We start from the raw sequence: 11,818 nt of genomic DNA, 5'->3' as shown, positions 1-11,818 counted from the left end.
GAAATGGGAGGCGGATAGGGGGTGGGAGTGTGTAGAGGGGGGGATTTGACCAAGTTGGTAGGAAAGGCAAGTGGTTAGTGGTTACAGATAGGTCTGGATTTGGTTGGTAGCTCTACTGTTACGTCACATTCTTGTGGGCTCTCCTCTCTCTCTTCCTTCTTCCATTTCAAAAATTTACTTCATCTACAAAATAATATATTAATAACATAAACACTTCAAATTCAAAATCAGACCAGGCGACAGAAAAAGAATAAATGCCCATTTACTTTTTTATTTTTATTTTTAATAATACAATGGAAAAACGATAAGAAAAATAAATTTAACAAAAAAAAAAAAAACCCGGATGCCAATTACGGTAGTGGCTCGCATTTCTCTACGGTGTCGTATTGGCTTATGAGAATGCTCAATCCATTGTTGTCACTATAAAATATTTATGCACATAAATGAAATATCATTTATCACATCATCTACTTGGCCAACTTGAGTTGGGATAATAAAGTTCTAGTTATGGGCTCAAACTAGACCACAAAGCTTGGCGTGCCGGGCCGGTCACAATAGTTGCTTAAAGAGAGAGGCTTTGAGGATAACTACGTTTAAGTTTGTCCTTATACAACATTTCCTATCATAACTTGTCAATAACTCGTAATTCAATGTTATATTTGACCAAGGTTGTTCCCCGTAAGTGAACGACACCTGACTAAGGTCATACAAAGTAAGTGGGCACAAGTTTGGTACCACATCTAACCAGAATTGCAGCCCATTAGAGAGAACACGCGGCCAAGGTTATAATATCTTGTTAGTAAACACCCCATGTAAGGAGAGGACATGCAAGCATTTCAAGTACGACCACACAACTATTCTCCTTCCAAATACTCTAGCTCTCTTCTTTAGAACAACTCATCCTTGACCTTAACTAATTTAAGCAATAGAGACTTTCCCATCAGCAACCGCCGACAAGTATCCGACTATTTTTACTCTTCCAATTGTATATTGGCCAAGTCTAACTGTAGCATCATCAGTTGCTTTCTCTTTGAGGGAACGTTATCGTTATATTACTTCTTTAGAGAAAAGACCATATGGTTCAAGTATAATGATATATAATATAGTCATAATTAATAAGTTAGTAATAGTAACTAAATTTTATTTTTCTTTTTGATCAAACACCCTGTTGCTACTGAAACTCTATACACCGATCTAATGTTCCAATCTTCATATTCAGTTTATTGTTGAAGCAGATAGAGTTGAAATGTATTGTGCTATTCAATTGAGAAACGAACACGTACGATGATTGCTGTGTTTATTTCAAATTTTCAATCTACTTTTTCGGTGGTGGTTATTTCAATGTAGTTGAAAAAACAGCATATATAACAGCCGCGCATGCCTCACTGCCCATGCTTCCTTACCAACCTGCATGCAGAGTAGTTGGGTAGGGGCTGGCAAGTGTATGTACGGGAACCAAGTCAAATAATCTATCTCTCCTCCCATACTTAGAACTCCAGATTCATCCTCCAAAACAAACCGTCTGAATTTAGATGTGAAAATCTACAAGATTTGAATCCCCTTAGATGAGTAAGAGTTCAGATGTGAACAGTTTTACTCAACCATGAGTAAGATAATGTCGGCCACCAACCAGGCTTTTTGTTAAATATTGGCTTAAGGTGCTTGTAAGAGTAAACAGTTTGCAGGCATAAACAAACACTTCAAAAAGTGAGTGCCACCGACATGTGTGTCCAAAGGAAACCAGTTTTCAACTCTGTACAGCAACGCCTCATTCTGCTACGTATTGATTTGCAAGTTAGAAATAATGAAGTTTTTCAAGCTAAGCATTGGGAGGATTACCGCAGAGAGTAGATTCGTTGAATTTTGTGCCCTTAATTTGCGTTGTTTCTTGGTAGAGTTTAGGTTCTTCCCATCCAAAGAAAAGGAACATTAGCCACCCACGCCTCCTACAATGGAAAAGGGGCAGAGAGTTTCTGCACAGGGATACTGAAGCATGTCAATAAGACAGAACCAACCAATCACCAAAAGAAAAGAACAATAAATATGTGATTTAGTGGAAGATTACTTGAGTGAACTGTTACATTATCATGTACATTGAATATTGAGGCCAAACTAACACTTCTACTGAGTCAATGAACCTCAAAGAATCAAACCCTTAGGAACTCTCTTGTCAACTCAAATGAATGAACAATTCAAGAATTCAATTGAATAAGACACTACAAAATACAGGTATAGAAGAATCTGTAACCCTAAGTATTTGTGTATTCAGAGTATCAAACAGGTCTCGTCGTGTTGGTATTTTCATTTCTTGCTTCTGCTTGTTTACACATGCAATCTGGCGTGGGAAATGTGTAGAGTGATCCGCTGGGCTTCTTCAATTCAATTCCCTTATGATCACTGTGCCGAAGCATGTCTTGCATCTGCCGCCTGAAGTATTCCCATCTAGAAAGAAAAAAAAAATGAATAAAATGATTAAAATGCTTTGCTTGTGATGGCTATGATTTAGAATAAAGGAAATGGTGTACTGAATAATCCAAAAAAAACAAAAACATATTTCAGGACAGCTTGGCGGCCACAATCCATTTAAGTTAATTTTTTCATATCAATCATAAATCCCAACCTCGAATGAAAGGATTGGCAACATAAAGACCCTAAAGCAATGATCAGGAAAACAAACATATGAAGCACAAAACGAACAATTTGGCGTGATATAGGAAGCAACGAAAATCCAAAGTAAACTAGTGCAGATAAAACTAATTGAACATCATTTTCGGAAGCCAAGCAGCAGCATTAACTGAGTGATAACATCAATGTAAATCATGCTTTTGGAAGATATCAAAGAAGATGCATGATAAATTGGAAGCAATTAGAATATCACAACTGTTGAATTTCAAGGCTGTCAGATCACTAAAGGCATGGATATTTCAAACAAATGTCAACTCCTAGGCAGAAAGGAACAATTCTAAGGTAGAGGCCTAGAAGTATTTTTTACAGAAAGTACATATTTCTTACAAAGAAAAGAAACTAGAAAGTGTTCAGCAAGTAGCCCAAAATCTCAAAAACTATATGAAAATAACACCAGAAGCAACTTCCCACACATAAGCCAACATACAAATAATTACATGCTGGAATCTTCCAAATCAATGATATTTCCCCGAAGGACATGCATCCACATCTGGTACTTTAAGGCTGCTGATATTTCATTGAACACAGCTAGACCATTTCAGGCTCTCCTACATTTATGAAGACTAATTCCAAAAGTTCTAGGTGCTTAGGATGCATCTGCTGTAGATCTAAGGCATAATAAATAGTAGATATTACAAGTTTCAACACAACATTTAGTTCTTTAATTATTTTTACCTTTTGACAGCTAGTTATAATCTAATTCAAACCTAAAATAAGAAAATTAAAATTTATCAACGGGAGCATATAATACAGTAATGGTGCAGGCTAAGTATAAATGAAGGTTCTAATCACTCAAGCTCCTCGTTGGTGAGTTAATACTGGGATGCAAGGTCTAAGACATTATTCTTCAGTAACATAATCTTTTGATTGCATGGTTTGAGAAGTCCCACTTACATAGCAGTAATTCAGAAATAAAATTTGAAAAATGAAAGAGATTTTAATTGCATAGTACCTGATATTGGGACTATCAAATAATATTGCTAATTTCCTCTTATCAGGTTTGATTGTTTTAGCATGTCCTCCATAGAAATAACGCCTGTGACCCATCAAGAAGTGGGGAAAATTTCCACCCTGAGTTGTGACAAATACTTCACTGTGAAGACACACCGTGTAATCAAGAGCAGCCAACCTAGATGAATGGCCCTACATCAGAAACTTCAGTATTACAAAGACTGACTCTTTCTTAGCTTTATCTTTTCCTTTTATGCTAGATGATTGGTGGTTCCCAGTTGAAAAGTGCGTGCACCATGACTTACCTTAAATGGAGCAAGTTCTTCAGGAGTAGCTAATGTATCTTTCGATTCTAAACGTGGAAACATCTGTTTAAGTGGAGCCATATATTTTTCTGCTTTATAGATTTTTCCTGCAGCAACATATACTGAGGTGGTATTATCAAAACCCATGCCCCTAAGCATCATTCCGACCTAAAGCAACAGATGAAGTGATTAGATCAGCAGACATGAATTAGAATCCAAGGATAGGAACTAGCAACAGTCATGCCTTTAGGTTTTGAACCAAGCCAAGCCACCGTCAGGTTTAGAAGAAACTGTATTCAGATGCATTTTTGCAAGTAAAGAGACCTGAATGAAGCATGACATGTGCTATGTTTTTAAGAGGCCTACTCATTCATCGTAAGAGCATTCCCAGCAATTTCGTTGTCATTTTCTCTAAATATAAGGATCAAAATTACTTTTTACTTCCCTATCTAAATACACTCCACAATAACTTCCCTTAACACTTCCTTATATCGTTAAAATAATATATTTTTTACTTAAAAAAAAAAAAAAAAAAAAAAAATCCAAAAACCTTTTATTTTCTCTCTCATCTCTGTCTACTCTCTCTTTTTCTTTCTATCTCTCATCTCCAGAAATTGAGTTTCTTTTCTTTGTCTATGGTCTCCTGTTATGGATGTGTTCACAGGCGCCATGGCTGAAGCAAATCATGTTTTTGCAGATTTTGTAGATTCTTGATTGCTAGCATGATTTTTCAGATTAGTTTTTAATTACCAGTGGGTGCTTTTGCTTCGATTACAGGTGGGTTTTTTGTCTTTGATTACGAGTGGTGAAACCATAATCTTTTGATCTTCTTGTTGGTTTCTTCATACGGTAATGAGGGTCTTCTTGGCTTCTTCTTGATTTACATATCTTTTGTTCTTCGTTTGGAGAGAGAGATGGGAGAGGAGAGAAGAGAGAGATGTGTAGAACATGGAAGAAGTTTGAGGCAAAGGTTGAAGAAAGATGGAGTTTTGATGTTTTGCAGAGAGAAAGAGAGGTGCGAGAGAAGATGAGGGATGGCGTAGCTGTGATGTGAGAGGACAGAGAATTGAATTTTTTCTATTTTAATAAGCATTATGATTGCTGCAAATGAACCCAATACATTGGGTTCCACTGTAGCGATCCTAATGTTTAGGGTTCATTTATGGAGTCTGCCGTGGGTAGCTTTCTGTGATTTTTTTGACATTTTTCCTAAACTTAGGAAAGGGAACCTCATTTAGGGGAATCTGCTGGGAATGCTCTAAGGAATAAGAGCTCTTAATAGTAGAAATGGGAACTCTAAGGCACTTTTGAAGATTCCAAATTCCCAGCCAGCAGATGTTTTCACAACTTTGGATGCTAATTTTTATTTGAAAATGAAAAGGATTATAATATACCCAAGAAAAAAAAATCACCAAAGGAAGAATAAGAAAATGTATACCTCCAATGGAGTCAATGGGCATTTTCCATCCACCCGATTTGCACCGGGCCTTATTACTCTACCCCTTCTTCTGAATTTTCCTCTCCAACTTCTTTCTCGTGCAATATCCATTTCATGTTTCTCTTCCTCCCCACCATCATATTCACAGCATGAAAATGCAACCATATCCTTTGAGAAAGGAAAAATTGGCCCTTAGAAATGATATAGAAGACATCTACAAAAGGAGGGTTGCAGAGACAAGAATAACACCTCTTCAAAACGAAGATGCACTGAAACGTATTTACCAGCACTCTGGGAGCTATTTTTAACCATCCGATCAACCATCTTCTCTGCTAGCATTCTTATAGGTTCCGAAAACCTTAGTGCTTCATAATTGGCTAAGCATCTAAGCCATTGTACATTTGAAGGAACTGCCTGAGCCAATCTGTTGGAGAAGGGTGCAATGCGTACAGCCCTGCACCAAGGAATGAGGAAAACCATGTAATTGTCACATTCAGTGTGTTATAAGCCCATGACTGATAGAAAAACAGTTCAAAGGGTTGCAAATGTAACTGCAGAGAATACAGTTCTGCAGAACCTGAAAGCAAGGTGAATGAATTGCTTTTCACATGAATGCTAGTAAGCATCATGTCTCTAAGCATGTAAGTGTTTATGCCACATTATCCAAGCAAAACCAAATTATGCACTGTCATAGAATCTAATCAGGCAAAGGTTTGGCACAATTCTCACATCAGCGAAGTCTAGTTTTACCAGCATGAGCCAAATTGGCTTATAATAAAAGAACAAAAGCAAAAGATTGAAAAAAAGAAGAAGTGTAAATAATAATTATCACTGAGACAGGAGAATATTGCATAAAATGAGCTTCCATAGACTTGTCAGTCTTAGATAATTTGCTGAATAATTGCCAGACACCCAAGATTGTATGCATACAAAATACATGAATCACATTCCTAAATAGAGAAAAAAACAGCGCATTTTTAGGACTGTTATCAATGCATCATCATTTTCAGTGAAAATATATGGTTCTTCCTCATACATATTTAAAACACAAGTATGGTCATCTCTCATCTTTATTTCTGTAAAAGAATGTGTCAGACAAAAAGTGCCAAATGTTCTTTTGCATCAGTTGAAAGAGGAGTCAGCTGTTATTGATATAAACAATCACAAAACACTTTCACTAATTGTCTATTGTGTGAAAGTAACAGAAAGAATATCTTGGTAGTATGCAAAAAACAAGGAAAAAAAAGGTCGTATTAAGCCCAATGTAGAATCAAAATAACTATGGTTCTTGTACAAAAAGAATTGAGAGAATTTGAAAGGGATAAAAATCTCATACCCAAGTCCCACCAGCTTTGGAAGGACCTTTTGAAGGTAGTGAGCTGGACTTGACCAAGCTTTTACTCTCAAATTCACAATGTTGCTTATATTATTGTCAAACCGCTGGCGAATATCTTCTGGGAGCTCTTTGACCACATTAACATGATTTTTGAGCGCATTTATGAAGAAATCTTCATCAAATATGTTCCCAAACTTGCTGCCATTGAAATACAAAAAAGATGAGAAATCATACTATCTTCAATCCAAGCATGGTTCTCTCGAGGGTAAAAGATAAATAAACTGACTAGAAATTGCAATTGGATGTATTTGAAATGTATCACTTTGACTTGCTTTTGTTATAGTCTTAAGTCCTTTGTTAATCAGCAATTGCTTTTTAAGCCATCAAGTTCCAAACTTAGTATCCATTATGGAAGCATGCCAACTGACTCAAACCCAATTAGATTTGTAACAAATGAAGGTGCCTTTTCCTACATATCAAGTCATTAAGTACAGCTTAATGATCAAAAGGATAACTGTTCTCATCTGATGCCTGACAGATGTCTCTACAAATCACGGCCGTAACTCAAAAATATGCATGCATAACAAATATTCACTTTCTTCACATTTATAACAAAATTCTACTAACAGGCGCAGATGGGCAAGCTCCCCATAGGTAAGGAATTTAATGAAACATAAATAAAATCATTAGAAAACTAAAGGCCTTTAGGTCAACATCAGAAATCCTCAAATTATCCAAATATATCAAACAAATAAGCATCCCTTACTCCATTAGTTATTAGCTTTTCTGACTTTCTTGCTCTCTTTTCTCTTTCTAGTTAGGCGTTTTCTTATATACTTCCTGTGTATTAGGATTGCAAGCCTCTCTGCGCTTTTTTGTATATACAACATTACTTATAAAAAAAAAAAAGTAGTCATCACCTACAAGACTACAGCAATTACTAAATCCAGAGACTAACTTCAGATCAAAATGAATTTTCTGCAGCGAATAATCCTCAACCCAACTTGCCTTACAATTAAAAACTCCAAAGGAAGTTGTTAATAAGAAGGGAGAGTTACCATTAAACTCCCCTGAATGTCTCAAAAGAAGTATGCTCCTGCAAATCCCTCCCATTATCCACGTAATCCACAAGTACCAACTCACTATACTTCATTACTCCACATAACTGGAAAAATGACTCAAAGCACACACATACAAGCATAGAAACACATTTTAAGAACCTTAAAATGTCGATATCCACACCACAAAGAAAGATAGTAAAAATCACAACGCTAATTTGGACATCAACTATAGGGGCTGCAACTGAGAAAACAGGGATAATGTTTTGGGAATTTAAGAAGACATGAAAATAATTCATCTGAGTTCCTTAAACATTGAATTCATACAAAAGCAGCAGATTTCACCTTAACTGCCAACCTACAGATATTTGAAATGAATCAGCATATCCATAACACTAGCTAATGTAGAATGGTGAAATATGATCTGTGTGACCAAGGCAAGATTTTGGTCTATGGGACTGTTGAGTTGATTTACGCCTATGTATATAGTTGGCAGATGAGAGAATTTTTTTTGCCACCATAATTTGAAAAGGCTTAAGCAGAAGGATGTGGTGCTCGGCGTTAAAGGAGGATTTAGCAGCAGTAAAAGTAGCTGGATTCGCCACGACTGGCTGGAAAAACCAGTCACAACAGGATAATCAAGTTGGAGGAGCATTCTTTTTAATTTATATAAGTAATCGAGATATCATTAAAAGCATAAAGCACACCTAGGTACACAAGAAGTATACAAAAGAAACACCTAACTAGAAGGAGAAAAAAGAGCAAGAAAATTATGAAAACTAAGCTCCAAAGGAGATATAATTGCAATTGTCCAAAGATAAAGAGTAGTGAAGAAAAAAGCCTTAAGCACTTCCAACGTCTTCTCATTGTCCTTAAAACTCCTATCATTTCTTTTCCTCCAAAGACACCACAAAAGACAAAAGGGCATCATCTTCCAAACAACACCACTCTAAGTACTACCAGCAAACCACCAACAAGCAAACAAGTTGACAACTCATCTAGGCATAACCCAAAACAGCCCAACACGACTGAAGAAAACATTCCATAGGGCACAAGCAACCTCACACTAGAAAAGAAGATGGTCCAAGGGCTCCTCACTCCTCTTACACATCCAACATCTATCGACCACAATGATATGTCGCGTCCTAAGATTATCCATGGTAAGGATCTTTCCATGGATAAGCCATTCTAAAAGCCACTCCAGTCCCTTATACTTGTGTGCCTCTAAGGGAATTTAAAGTACTAAACAAGCAAAGCTATTCCAAAAAAAAACAAAAAACAAAACAAAAAACAAAAAAGCAACGATAATAAAGAAACCATTGAATATGTGGATCAAGATGATGATGATAGAAAGACCAACAAATACAAATACCTGGAATCTCGCCAAACACTATTTAAATGGAAAATTGGAATGACAAGAGATGCGTTTAGTAATCCAGCCACTGCAACTGCATCACATATCTACATTGAAAGGATGATGAAAAAGTTAGCAAATAAATTTTAATAGAGTATAGGACATGGTTGACACATCTACTACATTCATCGCATTCGCATTACATACTGAAAGATCAGGAATATATATCAGCATAATTCTCCTAAGTCTACCAACAAAATCTGAGTCAGAATAGATTTAACATCAACCAAACACCCAAAGACACCAAAGTTACCATATCCTCCAACAAATCCACAAAAGTTAATTTCCATCTAAGATATTTTACAGGCTAAGAGCATTAATAAAGATGGCATCCCATATAATGCGGGCATTCAATTTTTTGTGGTCCTGTTACGGTCTACTCAACTCAACTCACCTAGCCTTAACCCCAACTACTTCAAGTAAGCAGCATGAAACCTTCTCCATCATTGAGCAATCTCTACAGCTAATTGGTGTTCATAGTGTGGTAGATTGCCCTCCTAGAGGGCACTTGGCTGCGAGAAGCAATGGAAAAAGGGAACGGGCAAGCCCCAGCCAGGTGCTCATTTGTTTTTTGACTAGAATCAATCAATCGAGAGCTAGCATTCGAGAAAGCAGATATTTTTTAACTGAAATAATAAAATTATAAGAAAAACTTCAATACATATATATTTTTTTGCAAGTAAAAAAAAAAAAAACCTTCAATAAATTCACAGATGTCTAAGAAAAATCAATAGTTACTTGTTCAATTGGACTGTCAAAAATGCTAGCTAGTGGCATCCGCTATAACCATCTTTGCTGAAATGACAGACCCATCCTCTGTTCCATCAATAAAATCAACTATAACAAGTCCAAATCATATTTCAGCAGTGCAAGTTCAAAAACCCAAATAATTCACTGCAACCTACATCTGAGTGACAACTCGAATATATTTGTAAGCCAATAACCACATGTAGCAATTTATGAGGCAATATTAGTCAAACAACATTCAACCAATCTTTCTAGGAGGAAGGGTGTATGACCCCTTCCAATGATTAAAACAAAGAGAGATAACGTTTCAAGAAACAAAACGTACCGATAAACGTTGTTGGTTCAACCCACCATTTGCTTCAATTATTAGAAAACCATTTGATTTTGGAAATTCTGAGAAATAGCATAAAAACAGCAGTCAGCAACTTATAATGCACTGACAAGCATAATAAAATGTCTAAATACACAAAATAATTAATATCAGAAAATACAATCAGTAACATGATAAGAGATTATGTTTGATGTTAGAATTTCTTATCCATATTTCACTCCGAGGTTAAGCCACAGGCGCAAATTAAGCAGATATATATAATCACCAATCTCAAAACAAAAGTTATGGTATAACACGTCACCAGGCAACATAGGCATGATGAAGTATACTTGGGGTCTTGCAACATATGCATGATGCTGGACAGGAAAGTTTGTGTATGCAATTTCAGCCACAGATCAATTAAGGGTAAGATGAAGAAAAAAAATACTTGAGATGGTTTGTTCATGTGCAGGAAAGACCTCTATATGCACTGGTACACAAAAAGGATGCAGGTATTAGTAAGAAAGGATCTGATCACTAAAGATGCACCAGAGAATATTGTCTTAGATAGAACTAAATGCCAAAAAGGATCAATCTATCCAAACCCAAAGAGTTTGAGAAAAAGACTTATTTAACCAAACCCCATAAATAAAACTAAGGCTTAGTTGACTTGAATAAGCAATCAGCCAAAGATTTCTTACTTAAATGGCACTCCCTCCCCCAATAAGAATGGGATGGAGGGTCATATTGTGAGTTCAGTATGTGTGTGTAACTCACTAATAATTATTAAAAACAAATTCAATTATAGAATATAGCTAGCAATCATTAAAACGTATAACTGCAATGTTAACCAAAACCCTCCTATGGAAAACACAAACCTGCTTTCGAATTATTCTTGTCAACACAGGGTTTCCAAGCTTGATGCACATTTGAACTCCATGCTGTCATCAACTGCATGATTTCCATGGTGATCATATGAACATACTTAGGATGCAAACAATATAAATAAATTATAAAATAAAGCGTAACAGTTGAAGACTAATTCCTGAAGAGTGGCACAGTTTTTTTTTAAAAAAATTAATAACTTGAAGTACTATAATAAAAGTAATTTCATCAAATAACTATAGTTCCAAATTAGAAAGGAGCGGCATCAAAGAACAATAGCAAATAATGTTTAAAGAAAAATGTCATTCAGAAAAAGAAAGAAAGAAAAAAGAAACACATAAGATGGCATGACCAATGGCACTGATAGGTTCACCGATGAAAGCAGAATGCAACAAAATTGATTCGCTAGAGTAAAAAAGAAAAACTGTTCACTGCAACCATATGTTTTAGTAAAGACCCAATGTCATCAGTAAGTAGACAAAGTACATTGCCGGTAGGGTTCACCAAGAATTGGGCTCAACAGAGCGGCACTAGATGTGAATTTCACCATGGACTGCCTAAAAAATGCAAAATCTGGGACAGAACTTACAACAGTTGGACATGAAGAGAGTTTTTTTTTCAAGAAAACAAGTGCATACTCAAAGGAATACTTCAATGAGCTAGTGTGTCATAAATCATCATGTCTTATA

General features: G+C 36.0%; 1 protein-coding gene across 1 annotated transcript; it reads right to left on the bottom strand.

Moving 5' to 3' along the window:
• Nucleotides 1-2,023: 2,023 nt before the first annotated feature.
• LOC132182032 (O-fucosyltransferase 9-like) lies at nucleotides 2,024-11,210 on the bottom strand. Its single transcript, XM_059595244.1, has 9 exons — nucleotides 11,123-11,210; nucleotides 10,260-10,327; nucleotides 9,146-9,234; nucleotides 6,716-6,913; nucleotides 5,629-5,833; nucleotides 5,380-5,547; nucleotides 3,942-4,109; nucleotides 3,638-3,828; nucleotides 2,024-2,442 (listed from the first exon to the last, which is right to left on the bottom strand). Exons 1-9 carry the CDS (start codon nucleotides 11,208-11,210, stop codon nucleotides 2,274-2,276), a joined length of 1,344 nt encoding a protein of 447 aa, XP_059451227.1. The 3' UTR covers nucleotides 2,024-2,273.
• Nucleotides 11,211-11,818: the final 608 nt, after the last annotated feature.

Source organism: Corylus avellana, chromosome ca5 (assembly GCF_901000735.1).
Source record: "Corylus avellana chromosome ca5, CavTom2PMs-1.0".
In the NCBI taxonomy this organism is placed as follows: domain Eukaryota; kingdom Viridiplantae; phylum Streptophyta; class Magnoliopsida; order Fagales; family Betulaceae; genus Corylus; species Corylus avellana.
Note: the sequence above shows the minus strand (reverse complement) of the source record. Positions and strands in the feature narration are given on the sequence as shown.